The sequence below is a fragment of the Myxine glutinosa genome, chromosome 8 (genome assembly GCF_964187855.1).
Source record: "Myxine glutinosa chromosome 8, kmMyxGlut1.1, whole genome shotgun sequence".
NCBI classification, from domain to species: domain Eukaryota; kingdom Metazoa; phylum Chordata; class Myxini; order Myxiniformes; family Myxinidae; genus Myxine; species Myxine glutinosa.
This window is the reverse complement of record NC_136268.1, coordinates 34,916,425-34,937,066: the sequence shown is the minus strand read 5'-3', so window position 1 is coordinate 34,937,066 and position 20,642 is coordinate 34,916,425. Positions and strand designations below refer to the sequence as shown.

Below are 20,642 nucleotides of genomic sequence, written 5' to 3'. Positions count from 1 at the left end.
ACAATAAAATCAATGTTATTAGATAACATTTTAATGACGCAATGTTTCACATGATGTAACAACCTGTCGATTGTGTTAGCTGGGTCACTCAAATACATAGTTAATTCAAATTGTTTAATAAATAAAGAAAATAAAAAATCCAGAATATTACCGTATCATAACAATGATGTTTACATCATTAATTACTTAACTACACCTTGTTGTGAAGTTTTCATTTTCTTATCCGCATTTCCCTGCATTTCCAACCTCCACATTCCACTTCCAAATTATGCCGCGTGATTGTACAATGGGCGGTGTATAGCCTTCAGGTTCGCTGTTCAATGCAATTTGCCTTTATTTCTAAGTTCCTTTTTGTATTCGATAACTGGGCGATATTTAAACACAGAGATAAATTAAAGAAAGACGCTGGATCGACATGAAGTACACGAACATGTAAAATAACACAAATCATTTAATCGCATTTCCTGTGCCGTTGCTTATGTTACTTCAAGCATGGATTTCGTGATAGGGATTCAAGGAAAGAATTTCGTGGCCGTGGCGGCAGACACTGTCGCTGCCAGTAGCGTGTTGATATTGAAACATGGTGAGTATTCTACAGTGGGGTTTGTAGACGGACATTTGGATTGAATGATTATTCCCTATGTGGTGACTCGGCGTTTTCCCACAACCGCGGCCTAGCACACTGTCACTGGTCTCTGCTAGCGAGTCTTCCGGGCATGGTGTGTACGCCAGGCTGCTTGATTTCTATCCCACAACTTGGGCCTACATACTTATTTTGCCTTTTCTTGATTTTCAGATTATACTGTAATTTATTCCTTTAGTTTATCTTACTTCGCTTGATCGATGTACTTTATCATTCGCTATTAATAATAATAATAATAATAATTCATTTATTTTGTATAGCGCTTTTCCAGAAGCCCAAAGGCGCTTTGACAGAGTGGAAAACATAATGCATAACAATACATGAAAACAACAATTGCAAAAAGACAAGAATCAAGAAAACAAACAGCAGCGATATACGGCATATATATAAGACAAGAATCAAAAAGACAAGACAAGAATCAATAGGGAAATATTTAAAGCAAAAGGAGGGAGAAGGAGAAGAGATAGTCAGGGGTTAAATGCTGTGGGTTGAATGTTGAATGCAGCGTTGAACAGGTGGGTCTTTAGTGATGTTTTGAATGTGCTGAGTGAGGAGGAGTCTCTGATGGTGTGAGGTAGTGAGTTCCAGAGGGTGGGAGCAGCGATGGAGAAGGCCCTGTCCCCCCAGGATCTGAATTTGGTCCGGATGGAGGGGGTCAGGAGGTTGGTACCAGCAGAGCGGAGGTTGCGGGTGGGAGTGTGTCTGGAGAGGAGGTCAGCCAGGTAGGATGGGGCCAGGTTATGGAGGGCTTTGTATGTCAAGAGGAGGATTTTGTACTGGATTCTCTGGGGGATGGGGAGCCAGTGAAGCTTGTAAAGGACGGGGGTGATGTGGTCACGGGTCCGGGAATGAGTGAGTAGACGGGCAGCGGAGTTCTGAATGTATTGGAGTTTATTGGTGATTTTTGAGGGTGAACCATAGAGGAGGCTATTGCAGTAGTCCAGACGGGAGGTGATGAAGGCGTGGATGAGGGTTTCTGCAGCCGTGGAGGAGAGGGATGAGCGGAGACGGGCAATGTTTTTCAGGTGAAAGAAGGCTGACTTTGTGATCTGTTTAGTGTATTTGTCGAAGGAAAGGGTTTGGTCAAAGATGACGCCAAGATTCCGGATGTGAGGGGAGGTGGATACTGGGATACCGTCGATGTTGAGGGCAAAGTTATGGGTGGATTTTGTGAGCGTTTTTGGGCCAATGATGATTATTTCAGATTTATCACAGTTAAGCTTGAGGAAGTTGATTTGAAGCCAGGATTTTATTTCAGTGATGCAGTTTGTCAGGATAGAGTGGGTGTCGGTGGAGACGGACTTGGTGGAGATGAAAAGCTGGATGTCATCGGCGAAGCAGTGGAATTGGAGACCATGACGGCGGATTAAGTGACCGAGCGGGGACAGGTAAAGGATGAAGAGGAGGGGGCCAAGAACTGAACCTTGGGGGACACCTTGGGGGAGGGGAGCAGTGGGGGATTTGCAGTTATTGATGGAGATGAACTGGCATCTGTCAGAGAGGTATGATTTAATCCAAGAGAGGGCAGTGCCGGTGACGTTAAAGGTGGATTCAAGTCGGGTGAGGAGGATAGTGTGATCGATGGTGTCAAAGGCAGCGCTGAGGTCGAGGAGGACGAGAATGTTGAGGTTGCCAGCGTCAGAGGAGAGGAGAAGGTCGTTGGTGATTTTGAGGAGAGCAGTTTCAGTACTGTGGTTGGAGCGGAATCCGGATTGGAATGTTTCATACAAGTTATTGGCAGAGAGATGATGTTTGAGTTGAGTGGCTACAGCGCGTTCCAAAACTTTTGACAGAAAGGGTAGGTTGGAGATGGGTCTGAAGTTGTTTAGGGTGTCAGGGTTTAGACCAGGTTTTTTTAGAATGGGGGTAACAGCAGCAATTTTGAGGGAAGGTGGGACGATGCCTGTAGACAGGGAGGAGTTTATTGTTGCAATGATAAGTGGAGAGAGAGCAGGGAGGGAGGCTTTGACAAAGCTGGAGGGGATGGGGTCAAGAGTGCAGGTGGCAGTTTTCATTCCTATGAGGAGTTCAGAGAGGTCAGTAGGAGAGATTGGGGAGAACCGAGACAGGGGATGGCAGGACAAGGGGGGGCAGGTGGTTGGAGGGGGAGCGGGTGCGGCGGTGGTCAAGCTGTTGTAGATGTTGTCAATTTTGCGTTGGAAGAAAGAGAGGAAGGAGATGCAGTTGTCTACTGTGAATGACTGGGTGGTGGTGTTCAGGGGGCGGAGGAGTTTGTTTATTGTCGAGAAGAGTGCTTTTGGGTTTCCGGAGCCAGAGTGGATAATTTGAGAGTAGTAGGCAGAGCGGGCGCGGGAGAGGGCATCTTTGTAGTGTTGTATGTGGTCCTTGTAGGCTTGGGAGTGAACTGTGAGACCCGTTTTATTGCGGAGTCTTTCAAGTTGGCGAGCACGAGTTTTCATCAGGTGGAGTTCAGGGGTAAACCAGGGAGCAGAATGGGTGAAAGAAACTGTTTTGGTTTTTACAGGCGCAAGCTGGTCAAGGCAGGAGGAGAGAGTGTGGTTGTAGTAGTCAGTGAGGTCGGAAGGGGTGTGGAGGTCAATGAAGGGAGAAGTGGACATTTTTTCAGAGAGGGTGGATGAGAATGAGGTAGGTGAAAGAGCGTTTAGCTTACGGAAGTTGATTGTGCGATAATGCCTTGGTGTTGGGGCGGGGATGTTGATGGTCAGAGTGATGGCTAAGTGGTCAGAGAGGGTGAGGTCGGAGCCATAGAGATGGTGCAAATTTAATCCAGTGGAGCAGACAAGGTCCAAAATGTGACCACGGATATGGGTAGGAAAGTCGACATGTTGAGTGAGGTTAAAGCAGGTGAGTAAATCAGTGAAGTCAGTGGTTATTGTGGAGTCAGTGGAGTCCATGTGGATATTGAAATCACCAAGGAGGAGGATTGAGGGGGAGAGGGAACATAGCTGGGTCAGAAAGTAGGAGAAGTCAGACAGGAATGATGGGTGTGGTTTGGGAGGGCGGTAGACGACAGCCATGACTGACTGCGTGTGACCAGAGAGTTTTAAAGCCAGGTGTTCAAATGATGGAGCAGATGAGATGGAGATGAGGTTGGTCTTGATGTCTTGACGGTGGATAACGGCAATTCCACCACCTCGGCCCTCCGAGCGTGGTTTATTGACGTAGGAATATCCATTGGGTGTGGTGAGGTTGAGTGTGTAGTAGTCCAGAGGTTGTTGCCAGGTTTCGGTGAGACAGAGAAAGTCCAGTTTGTTATCCAGGATGTATTCGTTCAGGATGAGGCATTTATTGTTGAGGGACCGGGTGTTGAACAGGGTGAGCTTGATGTTGTTTTGAACAGCAGGGATGAATTCAGGTGATTTAGCCAGGGTTCGTAGGCAAGAGGTGCGATCGTGTGGGTTGCTGTGACCAGGTGCGCTGGGACGAAGAGTGAGAGTGCGCTGAGCCGACCAGAGGACGGGGATGGAGTGACCTGATTGCAAATAAACAAACTTGCGACCGGAGCCACGGTGAATGTACCTGGGTCGTCGGAGGAGTCCATTTGATTTGATGGCAGAGATGCATGATGGGGTGGAGCGGGTATTGAGCAGAAGAAGCCTTGCGGCGGAGTACTTCAGAGCCATGCCAGGCAGGAGCGAAGGGACGAGTACGAGGCCAAGGTCGAGGAGGCAAAGCGGCAAACGCAGCGGCAAACGCAGCGGCAAACGCAGCGGCAAACGACTGCAGCCGCTAATCAAGACCACAGCGGCAAACAAGGCCACAAGGCCACCGGCAAACAAGGCCACGGCCACAATCAACGGGAGCGGGCCTTTCGAATTCCGTATTCCGTACCATTAATAACCCGGCACACTTGCTATTAATAACCCGGCACACTCGCTATTAATGTTAATAACCCTGCGCACTCGCTATTAATATTAATAACCCTGCGCACTCGCTATTAATGACCCGGCACACGCTATTAATGACCCGGCACACGCTATTAATGACCCGGCACACGCTATTAATGACCCGGCACACGCTATTAATGACCCGGCACACTCGCTATTAATGACCCGGCACACTCGCTATTAATGACCCGGCACACTCGCTATTAATAACCCGGCACACTTGCTATTAATGACCCGGCACACTCGCTATTAATGACCCGGCACACTCGCTATTAATAACCCGGCACACTTGCTATTAATGACCCTGCGCACTCGCGCTTAATAACCCGGCACACTCGCTATTAATGACCCGGCACACTCGCGCTTAATAACCCGGCACACTCGCTATTAATGACCCGGCACACTCGCGCTTAATAACCCGGCACACTCGCTATTAATGACCCAGCACACTCGCTATTAATGACCCGGCACACTCGCGCTTAATAACCCGGCACACTCGCTATTAATGACCCGGCACACTCGCTATTAATGACCCTGCGCACTCGCTATTAATAACCCTGCGCACTCGCTATTAATAACCCTGCGCACTCGCTATTAATGACCCGGCACACTCGCTATTAATGACCCGGCGCACACGCTATTAATAACCCGGCACACTCGCTATTAATGACCCGGCACACTCGCTATTAATGACCCTGCGCACTCGCTATTAATGACCCGGCGCACACGCTATTAATAACCCGGCACACTCGCTATTAATGACCCTGCGCACTCGCTTTTGATAACCCTGCGCACTTCGCTATTTATGACCCGGCACACTCGCTATTAAAAACCCTGCGCACTCGCTATTAATGACCCGGGCACACTCGCTATTAATGACCCTGCGCACTCGCTTTTGATAACCCGGCACACTCGCTATTTATGACCCGGCGCACTCGCTTTTGATGACCCGGCGCACTCACTTTTGATGACCCGGCGCACTCGCTATTGATGACCCGGCGCACTCGCTATTGATGACCCGGCGCACTCGCTGTTGATGACCCGGCACACTCGCTGTTGATGACCCGGCGCACTCGCTGTTGATGACCCGGCGCACATCGCTGTTGATGACCCGGCGCACTCGCTGTTGATGACCCGGCGCACTCGCTGTTGATGACCCGGCGCACTCGCTGTTGATGACCCGGCGCACTCGCTGTTGATGACCCGGCGCACTCGCTGTTGATGACCCGGCGCACTCGCTGTTGATGACCCGGCGCATTCGCTGTTGACGACCCGGCGCACTCGCTGTTGATGACCCGGCGCACTCGCTGTTGATGACCCGGCGCACTCGCTGTTGACGACCCGGCGCACTCGCTGTTGACGACCCGGCGCACTCGCTGTTGACGACCCGGCGCACTCGCTGTTGACGACACGGCGCATTCGCTGTCGACGACCCGGCGCACTCGCTGTCGACGACCCGGCGCACTCGCCGTCGACGACCCGGCGCACTCGCCGTCGACGACCCGGCGCACTCGCCGTCGACGACCCGGCGCACTCGCCGTCGACGACCCGGCGCACTCGCCGTCGACGACCCGGCGCACTCGCCGTCGACGACCCGGCGCACTCGCCGTCGACGGCCCGGCGCACTCGACGGCCCGGCGCACTCGACGGCCCGGCGCACTCGACGGCCCGGCGCACTCGCCGGCCCGGCGCACTCGCCGTCGACGGCCCGGCGCACTCGACGGCCCGGCGCACTCGCCGTCGACGGCGCGGCGCACTCGCCGTCGACGGCGCGGCCGCACTCGCTGTCGACGGCCCAACTGTGTGTATCAGCATTGTTCAATCACATGCCTGTGTCATATGCATGCTTTAGATCATTCCAGCATGTGGCTAACGATGTGATGTGTGCATATTGCACGGTCAGGGCCTTGCTTGTATAACCAAGGTGGTGTTTAGGGGCATGTAAACTCAAGCACGTATGCTGGGTTGTGTTCCTTTACCAAGCAGCTTGTACAGCGCTCGCCAATTGGCTTAAGCATGCGAGCATCCACTCCAACAATACAGTTGATAAGGGACGCCTGGCTTGCCAAGCTGATTGGTAATGGTACATCCCCCTGGACCAGCTCTTTGTGTGAGCTCGTTTATGGTTTATCGGTGTCGGGTGAGATTAGGGGGTTTCCATCATTCTAATCACATAAAATAATGTGAAATATATCTGCAGGAGCGGTCAGGATCACATTCTTTTTACTAGTGTGATTCGGCGCGCCCTGCGCGCCTCACCACACGTCGTTTCAGAGGGGTAGGCAGCTTTGATCATTTTGGTGTCTTTTGCATCTTCATGGTGTTTTGGGTCTTCAGGGTCTTTTGGATCCTCTGGGCCTTTGAGGGTATTTTGGGTCTTTGAGGTGTTTTGGGTCTTTGGTGTCTTCAGAGGCTTTTGGGTCTTCGGGGTGTTTTTGGTCTTCGGGGTGTTTTTGGTCTTCGGTGTATTTTGGGTCTTCGGGGTGTTTTTGGTCTTCGGGGTGTTTTTGGTCTTCGGGGTGTTTTTGGTCTTCGGGGTGTTTTGGGTCTTCGGGGTGTTTTGGGTCTTCGGGGTGTTTTGGGTCTTCGGGGTGTTTTGGGTCTTCGGGGTGTTTTGGGGATTTTCGGGGTGTTTTGGGTCTTTTCGGGGTGTTTTGGGTCTTTTCGGGGTGTTTTGGGTCTTCGGGGTGTTTTGGGTTTTCGGGGTGTTTTGGGTCTTCGGGGTGTTTTGGGTCTTCGGGGTGTTTTGGGGATTTTCGGGGTGTTTTGGGGATTTTCGGGGTGTTTTGGGTCTTCGGGGTGTTTTGGGTCTTCGGGGTGTTTTGGGTCTTCGGGGTGTTTTGGGTCTTCGGGGTGTTTTGGGTCTTCGGGGTGTTTTGGGTCTTCAGGGGTCTTGGTGGTTTGAAGGGTCTTGGAGGAATTAAAGGGTCATCAAAGGTCTGAGGGGTCTCAGCAGTCTTAACGCAATTAAGAGGGTGGTAATTGTATTTTAAGAAGAAGAAGACGTTTTCGTCACATATAAACATAACGACAAACATAGCGACATAACCATATACGTTTGCTGTATTATAATAAGACTAGCGGGGTCACCCGTGGGAATCCCACGGGCATGGATGTGTGTGACATTTCGACATATTGAGTTATATGCTGCACATTCATTTTTACAAAATGGTTACTGGCAAGTCATCAGATCCAGAAATGGTGTGATGAACACAATTTATTTATTTCACATAATATGTGACCCCTCACTCCTCTCCACCTGACACTCTCCTGTCTCCACCTGACACTCTCCTGTCTCCACCTGACACTCTCCTCTCTCCACCTAGCACTCCTCTCCTCTCCAAACCCTCACATCCCTCTCCTTTCCAATCCCTCACCTCTCCAATCCCTCACACTCCTCTCCTCTCCAATCCTTCACACGCCTCTCCAATCGCGCCTCACACTCCTCTCCAATCGCGCCTCACACTCCTCTCCAATCGCGCCTCACACTCCTCTCCAATCGTGCCTCACACTCCTCTCCAATCGTGCCTCACACTCCCCTCCAATCACTCCTCTCCTATCGTGCCTCACACTCCTCTCCAATCACGCCTCACACTCCTCTCCAATCGTGCCTCACACTCCTCTCCAATCGCGCCTCACACTCCTCTCCAATCGCGCCTCACACTCCTCTCCAATCGCGCCTCACTCGCCTCTCCAATCGGCTTTCCCCGTCTCGTTTCTCTCCTTTTTCTCCCGTCTCGTTCTTTTTCTTGCTCCAAATTGGCCCGTCGAAATCGGAAATCGGCCCGTCTCGCCCGTCGGCCCGTCGGAATCGGAAATCGGCCCGTCTTGCTTTTGTGCTTGTGCGTAAATAAATTGTGTTCATGACACCATTTCTGGTGTTGGGCTAGCGGCTAGGGTGCCGGCTTAGGATCCTGGGTTCGAATCTCGGTCGATCGCCGAATTAATGCCAGGGGGGTTGACTCAGCCTGTCATCCTTCCGAGGTCGGCTAATTGAGTACCAGTTCACTGGTAATTCCCTGTTTGTCGTTGAAGGCGGCAAAAAGGGTTGGCGGCAGGAAGGGCATCCGGCCGTAAAACATTGCTTCAAAAAGGGGACAAAAAAACAACAACTACCACGGTCCCCGAAAAGGCCAACCCCCGCTTTGCGGGGAAAAATGGCCTCTAAACGGTGGTTTTTACACCATTTCTGGATCTGATGACTTGCCAGTAACCATTTTGTAAAAATGAATGTGCAGCATCTAACTCAATATGTCGAAATGTCACACACATCCATGCCCGTGGGATTCCCACGGGTGACCCCGCAAGTTTGCATTGACGTTCGTCGATGGACTCGTTCGCCCGTCTCATTCGCTTTCTTGCTACATCCTGTTCAAGTCTGCGTTCTTCATCGATCGTCTCATTCATTTTGGAAATAGAAGTTTCCACGCAGCGCATGAATTGTCACGATCCTCAAGAGGAATTTGTCTCGTAATCATCAAATGATAAATGGCAAGTAAATTATATTGTGGAAAATTAAAGATTTCAAATAAACCTATTTAAAGTGTATTCGCACATAACTAATTTTAAAAAACGAAGAAATATCTCTCGGTAATTTCCTGAAACATATTTTACTTCCGGCTAATAATGTTGAATTAAAGAAAAACGAAGACATATATGTCGGCATCATTGTTGACGTTTTTGTGACGACTGTCATCAAACGAAAAAGTAATATATCTTAACGGAAAAGCAAAAGCGAATTTTTAATATATATCGACACGTTGCCGTCGGTGTCATGTTGGGCGGTGTATGATACACCATGACGCGATTTTTAAAAATAAATCTCTGCATTTTCCCGCGTGTGTGGAATGTTCTAAATTATTGCTGACACCGAGTCCAAAACCATCGATAAAAATGAAATCATATGGTGAGTTAGATTGGAGATAAAGGCGTGAGAGAGACTCAATGGCCTTGAAGTTGAAGTTACAGGCGTTTGAGAATTCATTTCGTTCTATAAACGGCAACTTTCTTTGGATTTCCTTCCCGTTTTTTTTCAACCGAGTCGAAAACTATGTTAGCGACTGTGAAAAATGAAATGATATATCGAATTTTTAATATGTATCGACACGTTGCCGTCGGTGTCATGTTAGGCGGTGTGTGATACACCATGACGCGATTTTAAAAAATATATCTGCATTTTCCCGCGTGTGTGGAATGTTCTCAATTATTGCTGACACCGACTCTAAAACCATCGATAAAAATGAAATCATATGGTGAGTTAGATTGGAGATAAAGGCGTGAGAGAGACTCAATGGCCTTGAAGTTACAGGCATTTGAGAATTCATTTCGTTCTATAAACGGCAACTTTCATCGGATTTTCTTCTCGTTTTTTTTCAACCGAGTCTAAAACTATGTTAGCGACTGTGAAAAATGAAATGATATATCGAATTTAAAATAGATATCGACACATTGCCGTCGGTGTCATGTTGGGCGGTGTATGATACACCATGACGCGATTTTAAAAAATATATCTCTGCATTTTCCCGCGTGTGTGGAATGTTTGTGGAAAATTAAAGATTTCAAATAAACCTATTTAAAGTGTATGCGCACATAACTAATAAAAAAAACGAAGAAATATCTCTCGGTAATTTCCTGAAACATATTTTACTTCCGGCTAATATGTTGAATGAAATAAAAACGAAGAAATATATGTCGGCATCATTGTTGACGTTTTTGTGACGACTATCATCAAACGAAATAGTAATATATCATAACGGAAAAGCAAAAGCGAATTTTTAATATATATCGACACATTGCCGGCGGTGTCATGTTGGGCGGTGTATGATACACCATGACGCGATTTTAAAAAATATATCTCTGCATTTTCCCGCGTGTGTGGATTGTTCTCAATTATTGCTGACACCGAGTCTAAAAGTAAAACCATCGATAAAAATGAAATCATATGGTGAGTTAGATTGGAGATAAAGGCGTGAGAGAGACTCAATGGCCTTGAAGTTACAGGCCTTTGAGAATTCATTTCGTTCTATAAACGGCAACTTTCATCGGATTTTCTTCCCGTTTTTTTTCAACCGAGTCTAAAACTATGTTAGCGACTGTGAAAAATGAAATGATTTATCGAATTTGATTTGAAATAAAACTGGGGGAGAGCAAGACACCACGGGCCTACAAAACAGGACTCAAAGCTATGCGAGTTAATAAAATGGTGGATATTTGTTTATAGCCACTCCCAGAATGGGTGGAGCTATGGGTGGAGCTACTCTGCAAACCGAGTAAGCCACACCCCGGACAGACACCCAACAGATAGACAGACAGACAGACAGACAGAATCATCTACGGCTATTATAATATAGATTACAGCCAATTATTAGGTTTCCTCTACAATTCGATTTTAGAGGAACACATTTTGTTTTTCCTATGAGTTTTTCTTATTATTCTTCCACCCTATTTGTTCACCTCTGAAAACTTTAAAACAATGTTCTCAGCAACTGTTGGTCTGATTAACAGGAAATTTTCATCAAGTGAAAGGTTCGGCCACCATATTGTTTTTTTCGTGAAAACCACCAAAACCCCTTTTTCTCCAACGGCTGAACAGATCGAGCCCAAACTTTGCATGCAAAATCGCATACCCATGACGAACAAAAAGTTCAGCAAGCATGACGTCATAAGTCACATGGTTTGGGGGCTATGACGTTTGAAGCATAAACCTTTAAAACCTAGCTCCTCCCTCATTTTTTAAAATCGTATTGAATGGAAACTTTACAATTATGTTCTCCATTTCGGCATGCTAAAATGCCCTTTTGGAACTTGCGATAGCTCGCATAGAATGGCAGCGATAAATAATTGAACAAAAATATTAAAATAATTATATCTCTTGAACCGCTTCATTGATCGACGTGAATCTTTATAACAAAGTAGAAAACATGAAGTGGAACAAGTGTGCAACATTTCAAGATTATTGGATGTACGTCTGGAAGACAAAATTGTTATTGTTATTGTGTGAAGAAGACAAAACGCAACACTTTTTTTTCTCTCAGGTCATCGAGAGTGGGGAATTAATTAACTATCACGCTGTACAAGATGTGCTGGCTGCTCTCAGAGTGACCTCACGTGGTGATTTCAACCTCAAGTTAAATTCTGATTTCGGATTTGGCAATCGCTAGGGTATATTCACACTCGACCAAAACAGATTTGGTAAAATTCCGACTATTTTTGACGAAAATATGACACTATCGCATTTTATATATCTTTTTACTTTTGTTATTGTTAATAACATTATTTATATTATTATTTTGCAATACAGTACTGTAATGTTGGTATTATTATGGTATTATCATTTTTTTTTTTTTTTTTTTATTATTACTTTTGCCATTTGTAGTGACCTTAGAAAAATTCCACGATAACATGGAACGACACTCGAGCTACTATATATACACCGTTCCAAGGTGGAAAAGGCAATAAAATGGGAATTCCTCCGGGGTTTTTGCAGTCGAGTCTAAAGCAACATAGGCTAAGTGAGTGTGACAATACCAAGGAGGGAGCCTTTGTACTTATGATACAATTGAGTATCGTACTTTTGATACATACACCCACCATTACTGGAAGCGATGCTCCACGGTATACATTTATGAGGTTAATTTGCTTCACTCCACCTTCTGAACTCCAGGTGAGATTGGGGGGGGGAGGGGTTGGGGTTAAGTCATCACAGCTTTTGCCGTTTGACCTGTAGTAGTCCCGTTGGCAAGTTTAATTGGTTGAGATTGTATAATGATGAGTAATGACAAAATATGAAGATGATTTATCAAATAATTTGACAAGTGGGCACACGGGCCACCATGGACCAGGTTTTGGTGGCCCGACAGAGGTTTCGATGGCATTTGGCACCCGGCCCACTGCTTATTTTGAACTCTGATAGGTATACAAAATATCAGGAAAGCCTCTGCCTTCAGCAGGTGAAATGATTGCAATGATGTATCAGGTGAGAGTGAGGAGCTGTTCTGGTTGTGCAAAAAAGTAAATAATACTCTTTTTGAAGAAAAACAAACAAGAAAAAAACAACTCAAAACCGCATCTTTAAATACAGGGTTTCCCACAACAAATTCCACATTTATACTTTTGATCGAAAACAAAACGTCTTTACGCCATGGACCCCTCTTCGTTTTGTGTTTTGTTTTCTAACCTTCTAATTGTGCTGCTCATTTAGCATTATCATGGTGTCTGGGTCATTTGACATCACGTGATCAACCTAATTTGCATTTTTTGTTCTGAATGATGCCAAACCAAAGGAGCAATATGGGGAGAATCAAAATACCCACCTTGAAAGCTGCTGGGATGGCAAAATTAGAAATTGTATTAAAACAAAAGCTGCACGTGAACCTCAAATCAACTTAGCACACCTCTTTACCTCATTGGGAAAGCAATGGGGTGGTTCTCCTGATAACGAAGAGGTCAGTCGTGATTATTAATGGTCATGAGTTTAAAATAGTCAGCCCTCGTCATTTGTGGGGTTACGTCCCTGAGATCAGATCACCACGAATGTTGAAACCGATTTCGACATGAATAAATTATGTACAATCGTGGCCAAAAATATTGAAACCCTTGCACTTTTTTCAAATAACTCACAATTTTCTCTAAAAATAAGGTGAAATTGACAAAAGTATTTGGTCTCCACAATTCTTTATTTCACTGTTAATATTACAGAACCTTTGTTTTTTTATTCAAAACTTAATATATCCTTTTAAATCAAATAAAAAGAAATGGCATTGACAAACCAGATTTAATATTTGGTAGCACAGCCTTTGGACAAAATAACTGCAGTCAAGGGCTTCCAATAGCCATCAGTGAGCTTCCTACACCTCTCTACTGGCAGTTTGGCCACTATTCTTGTGCAAACTGCTCCAGTTCTCCCAGATTTGAAGGGTGCCTTCTCCCAACTGCTGTTTTCAGATCTCCCCACAGGTGTTCAATGGGATTTGATCTGGACTCATTGCTGTCCACTTCAGAACAGTCCAGCATTTTGTCTTGAACAATTCTTGAGTGCTTTTTGAATGTGTTTGGGGTTATTGCCTTTTGCAAGACCTATGATCTTCGACGGAGACCCAGCTTTCTGACACTGGGTTGAACATTGCGCTCCAAATGCCTTGGTAATCTCCTGATTTCATGATGCCATGCACACATTCAAGGCACCCAGTGCCAGAGGCAGCACAGCAACCCCAAAACATCACTGAACCTCCATGTTTGACTGTAGGGAAGGTGTTCTTTTCTTTGAAGGTTTCATTTTGGTTTTTTGTAAACATAGAGATGATGTGCTTTACCAAAAAGCTCTAATTTTGTCTCATCTCTCCACATGACATTCTCCCAGAAGGATTTTGGCTTGTTCGGGTGTGTTTTGGCAAACTCGAGTCAGGCTTTCTCAGCAGTGGGGTCCTCCTGGTCTCCTGCCATAAAACCCCCTTTCATTGAGTTGGCGACGGATGGTGTGAGTTGAAACTGTCGTACCTTATGTCTGAAGGTCAGCTTGAATCTGTTTGGCAGTTGATCGAGGTGCTTTCTCCACCATGCAAACAATCCTTCGCTGCAACCTTCGATCAAGTTTTCTCTTGCAGCCACGTCCAGGGAGGATGGTTACAGTGCCATGGGCCTTAAACTTCCTGATAACATTGCGTACGGTGGACACAGGAACATCAAGGTCTCTGGAGATGGACTTGTAGCCTTGGATTGGCCATATTTGGCTGCAATCTTGTCTGACCTCCTCAGACAATTCTCTGGTTTTTTTTCTTTTCTCCATGCTCATTGTGGTACACGCAGTGACACAAAACAGCAGAATGACTCATTTTCTCTATTCAAACTGGTTGAATGGGTGACTTTTATATTGAAAGCACCTGCAACTCACCATAGGTGAGTTCAACTCCAAAGTAAAGGACAATCACCTGCTTGAAATCTAATTATTTCTAACGACTTCTAAAAGGTGCCAATAATATTGTCCGGGCCATTTTAGGATTTCTGTGTGGAATAAGCTAAGATTTAGTAATTTTTTCAGCTTCTTTTGTTTTGTTCCACTGCAAACCGAATAAATACATATGTGGATACCAAAATATTTTTTTATTTCAACAATTTTCTGGAAGAAATGGTGCATTATTTGAAAAAAGTGCAAGGGTGCCAATATTTTTGGCCACGACAGTAAATGTGTAAATAAAGATCTTTCACTGAACTTATCTTTAGTACCACAATGATGATTGTGGTGTTGAAAAGGTTGGGGGTGGAAGTTAATGTTACTCTGGAGGATCATCTGGAGAGCTCAGAGGTGACGGGCGAGTGCGATCGAGAACTTCAGGAGGCGTAAGTCTTTCACGAACTGGCGAAATTTCACGTAAGAAATTTGGCCCAAGTCTTTCACGAACTGGCTGGCCAGGCTTGATGTTAGACTAAGAGTGAGGCAAGAATTTGTCATTTTTTCATGGCGATAGCTCTCTTACTTTTCACAAAGGACACAGTGGGATCTTTTTCCACCAATGCTGGCAGATTAACGCCTATCGGTAGTTTAACATCCATCGGAGGGACGGCACGGCACACACATTGATTCCTCGCCCTGCCTGCGAAACACCAGGATGACTGTTTATAGTTGGGATTCAGACCCAGGCTTGACTGCTCAGAGGTGAGTGTGCGTACCTCTAGGCCATCCTGTCAGACCCTATGGTACTGTATTTACCAATGTGTATACAAATGAGGTTAAGCAGAATAGATGGTGGAAGATGGATGGGAAGGTGAACGCCATGTTGACACCGAATCGCATTGTCATTTACACATTTGCTTTCGTTCCTTTGAGCCAGGAGGTTTATTCCTCAATATTTGTATAAAACACAAATGTGGATGAATTTACCTTTATTTATATTTTACCATCGCGTCGATATGAGTTGTAATGAGTTTAGAGTAGTCAGGTTGGGAATAATAGACGTTGATGAGCTTTATGAGTTGTTGATCACATGACTGCCTCTGCTTCTTCTTCTTCTTCTTGTGTTAAGACCACAATAAGATGTTCAAGCTGAGCAAAAAGATTCTCCTGCTGTGTGTTGGTGAAACTGGGGACACCGTGCAGTTTGCCGAGTACATCCAGAAGAATGTCCAGCTGTACAATATGCGTAATGGTAAGGCTTCGGTTACCCGATCCAAATTCCCCTTTCCCACCCCTCATCCCCCTTTCCCCCCATTTCTTCTCGCTCTCTCTCTTCTTTGACCATGCCCGAGGCTGCTTCCGGTAGTGCACATTGTCAGAAAGCAAAAGTTATCCAGGAAAGCAGGTGGAACCGATCAGATGGCTGGGTCCACTCCAAGGTCATGACAAAATGTCAGATCATGTTAAAAAAAAAAAAAAAAAATCCCTCACAGCATAAAAACACTCGCACTACAGGAAAACAGTAAATTTGGATAACTTGCATCGTTTGTTCTTCTTTAATGGCCCCAATTATTCCCACATTCTTGTGGAGTTGGCCCATGGAGGTTTCTTTCACGAACTGGCTGGCCAAGCCTGACGCTCGATTGAGTAGTTCAGACAATAATTTGTAATTTGGTCATGGTGCCAGAGATAGCTCGCCTAATCTTTGCGAAGGGCTCCATGGGATATTTAACCTGCACCAACTTTTGGGAGATGCTGTTTAACGCCCATCCGAGGGACGGCATACACATTGATGTCTCACCAGGATGAGAGGTTATAACTGTGTTGAGATTCAAACCCAGGCTAGACAGCTTGGAGGCACCAGGCCATTCTGCCTGTGTTGTGCTATGCTTACCTCCAGGCCATTCTGCCAGCCCATAATCTATATAATTTACTTCGACAAATTCTACACGCAAATTAAACCAGAATATATATACATATTTTAGATAAAGAGTATATAAGGCTTGGGTGTGAAAGAATTAGGCAGCGATCTCCAAAGCACAAATGAGTGATTCAATGAAGGTAACAGGTGCAAGAATCTTGTAGGATAGTGTGTGTCGTGGACGAATATGCAGGATACAGATACATATCAGCCGTTAACAAGGCTGTACACTAGGATAGCAATGTTGGCAAATTCGTAAACGGCGCAAATATAAAACGTACAGTGATGCAAGCCAAGCAAGCATATGACATGTGCAGCACATTCCTTGTAACATGCTGTTCCCTCAAGTAGTTCATAAACCGAGAAAATGGAGAGAAAACTAACATGTTTAACAGCTTGTGCAGATGCTGCTCTCACAATCGGTCCGTGTCGGCCTTTAAAAACGCCAAAGAAAAATTTCACTTCGGATAACCTCAGTCATCACTCATCACCGTAGGCCCGAATGAATGAATGAGCGTTTTAAGGCCATTTTCCCCGCGAGAGCAGGGGTTAGCCTTGCGGGCCCCATGACGATCATGGTTCCCTGTTTTGAGGCAATGTTTTTATGGCCGGATGCCCTTCCTGACGCCAACCCTTGGTCGCCTCTTACGATGCGCAGGGATACGGTGTACCTATTCTAAATCGGGGTACACACCGTGATCATTCATCCCAGCAAGCTGGTACTCAATTTGCCGACCTCGGAAGGATGACAGGCTGAGTCAACCCCCCTGGCGTTAATTCAGCGATCGACCGGGATTCGAACCCAGGATCCTAGGATCCCAAGCCGGCACCCAAACTGCTAAGCCAACACCAGGTGATTTTTTTTTTCTTTTTCTCCCTTCCCTGTGATTAACACCGAACGTTTATGAATTTTCAATGAAAGAGCAAACAGGCCGTACCAGTTATTCTTCACCCGTACTCTACGTGACTATTTTGGGCAAACCAGTTTAACAGCAACAACGTATGTATGGTCGTAAGTATACCGAAGAAGTGTGCTTTTGTTTTTGGTTTTGTGAATGTATACAAGGTGTTATTTAATGGTCCAACTTTTTTCGCATCTCCTCTAGGCTACGAGATGTCACCCACTGCAGCGGCAAACTTTACCCGGAGAAACCTTGCCGACTACCTTCGCAGCAGGGTGTGTAACCGCAGATGTCTGTAACCGTAGTAGGAACACGACGCTGATGCACGGACACAGTATACTCGATGGCATTTCAATTTTTACATTCTCACCTCGGTATGTACATATGGTGTGGGTTACCTGTTTCAGTTGGTGTAATCACCTGTAACTATTTCCACAATGGGAATTGTCTTGCACCAATCGCCCTGAAATAAATTTGATTACGCAGCCGTTGATGCGCAATCGAGGATGAACGATTGGTCGTCGCTTCCTCAGGCATCTTGAAATGAACAAACCGAACATGGGTATTTTGAAGAAGTCTTTCCGAATGAATTTTGACAAAATATTGGTGAATGAATAATTAAATATTTTCTTGTTGTTGCAAGTATCGAAATCTCTGCTTTTTAACCTCTGCTAAGTGACGGCGTCAAACTGCGACCGTGTGCAGACACCCTACCACGTGAACCTGTTGCTAGCCGGTTGCGATGACATTGACGGGCCGTCTCTCTTCTACATGGATTACCTGGCGTCCATGGCCCGTGTGCCGTTTGCTGCCCATGGTTACGCGTCTCATCTCACCATCACTCTGCTGGATCGTTTCTACCGCCCAGGTAAGTTCTCATTCCCTTTGAGCTGACCGCAAAGTCTGAAGCATCTGACGCAGTGAATTTGATGAAAACTATTTTGTTTTTTTAAAGAGGGGTTAGTTTTCTCCTGCTATGAAGATCATTTGGACTATTGTTTAAAAATTTCTTTTTTTTTTTAAATGTAACTTATTTGCAATTGTTTTTGTTTTTTCTTCTACCTCTTTTTATTTTTCTTCTTCTTCTTCCTCAGCTTCTTCTTCTTCTTCTTCTTCACAGGCTTTCTTGTGTTCAGTTGCAATATCTCTTGCTGCTTTTTTTTTTGTTCTAGCAGTCAACCCTGAGTTTTATTCCTTTCTTTCCCCCACCCTCCCAAACAGATTTGAGTCGCGACGAAGCGGTAGACATATTGAAAAAGTGTGTGCAGGAGGTGAGTTGATCTTGTCGCAGGACCGAGCGGACATGACTTTTAAAACGCTAATAGGTGTGTTCAAGGCTTGCACGGTTTGGGCTTGGCCCTTTAGCACCGAAGTGAACATCATTTTTTTTTGTGCACGAGAAGCCACGTGACATTGTCGGGGAAGCGGTGGCTTGATCGTCCGGCGTGTGTTCTCTGCCAAACTGCTCATTTCCTCTGCCTTTTCCACCCATTCCTCTGCATTCTCTCAGTTGCACAAGCGGTTTTTGGTGCACCTGCCAACACTTTCCGTACGAATCGTAGACAAGGATGGAATAAAAGAACTTCCTCTCCTCAAAGGCTCTGATGCTTGAAAACTTGGAATGAAGGCTTGGAAAGGCGGACTGCTGGTGGGAACGGGTTGAGAGTTTTGTATGTAACGTGCAAACAAACAATAAAGTCGTACAATATGAACTTTTTCTGTCACTGAAATAAATAATTGCACTTTGAGTACAAATTCAAAGTAGAGTTATAGAGTGGCCAACCTGCATTTTGACCTTTGACCTTTGGCTTGCACATTGTTGCAGGTGTTTTTATTTATTTAATTAGGATTGCACAACTCGCTCGATTGCACAACCTTATTCCTTGCAAAAGATGACTTTTTGGCTCTAAAGCAGAGATCCTGCTTGCATTTCATGGTGTATGCAACCATTCCTCTGTTTTCATATCTCTTGGTATTTGCAGTAATTGTTGGACAAAAGTGAAATTTTAAAATTAAAGGTTTTGGAGGTAATCAACAAAAGTTTCTTTTAAAATGCCGGGGTTCTTGGTGTCGTTGGTGTCTACGCTAGTCTCGCTCGAAGGGGAATCGGTTTGACAGTGTCAGCATAGATCTACTTTAATATAGATTCATTCTCCGATCTACTATAATCTATATGCTCTGGTGAAGCTCTGCCATGAAGCTCCGTCTTGTTACGACTGTGTAGCCAAACCAAAAGGTATCCAAACTGGATTTCGACTTCATGCAAAGCGATGATTTAAGGTAGTTATTCACTTACAGTTCCTTCACGAGAGTCGGTCTCATATGAAATGTTTTATACATGTACAAGATAGCTGAAATGTCACTTATTTATGTTAGGCCTGGACTTAAAAATCCAACTCTTGAATTGTACATTTGAAAGATAACATCTGGCAATGTTTTAAACACCTACCACCACATAATTGATGATGTACCAACCACCTTAACTATTTGTAATTTGTTCAGACTTTAATCGGTCTCCTTTCTCGTGTTGTGCCTGAAGGCTGATTGTGCTGCTGACGCTGCCCGTGGCAAGGCCTATACTGTTGTGCCATTGCCTTCCTTGCACGCAGTCAGGACAGGAATGTAGTAGTTGTTCAAGGTGCTGGCGACAGCTCGCTTACTCTTCACGAAGGACGCCGTGGGATCTTTAACGTTCACAAACTAATCCCAGCAGAATGGGATTATGAAGCTCATTTGAACGTCCATCCGAGGGAGAGCACACACATTGAATCTCCCTGCCTGTAGCATACTAGGATGGTAGTTTATAGCTGGGTCGGGATTCAAACCTGGGCTGGACAGCTCAGAGATGTGTGCATACCTCTTGGCCATCCCGCCTGCTCCTTTAATCAGTATTTAATCATTTAACTTTAATTTTTCTTTAAATTATTTAATTTAATTCATTTAATCTTTAATCATTTAACCATTAATGATAAAAACCAAGCAAGTAAAATATAACAGCCGTGTGCAAAATCAATATGTGGAAGTTTTTAGGTAAGTGTTTACCTGTGTGCATGAAATGAAAAGCGGGTTTAAGCTATTGTTTCACTTTGTCTACAAGCGTCAGTTTATGATCGAGGAACAATATTTGATTTCAGTTATCTTTTGCACATGAATCGGAAACCGAACATGCAGTTTAGCAGTATTTTGACTGACTTTGGCATATTTTAAGGAATCTTAGCCCAAGCATGCATGCGCACAGAGGAGTAAGGTATGATGTTTTTACTCTGTCTCGCAATCAAAGAAAATAGAAAATTAGAATGGCACTCAGAGTGCATTCTCACCTCGCTCACTCGTTCTGAACAAAAGATATTGTTAACTGAACACACTTCTATTATGGCTCATATACCCATATCATCCATACACTCTGTAGTCACATACA

The 20,642-nt window shown here is 45.2% G+C and overlaps 1 protein-coding gene across 1 annotated transcript; it reads left to right on the top strand.

Annotated features, from left to right (window-relative positions):
• The first annotated feature begins 450 nt into the window (after positions 1-450).
• Positions 451-18,936, top strand: PSMB2 (proteasome 20S subunit beta 2). Its single transcript, XM_068124330.2, has 6 exons — positions 451-583; positions 15,531-15,653; positions 17,429-17,499; positions 17,930-18,092; positions 18,446-18,495; positions 18,735-18,936. Exons 1-6 carry the CDS (start codon positions 493-495, stop codon positions 18,834-18,836), a joined length of 600 nt encoding a protein of 199 aa, XP_067980431.1. The 5' UTR covers positions 451-492; the 3' UTR covers positions 18,837-18,936.
• Positions 18,937-20,642: the final 1,706 nt, after the last annotated feature.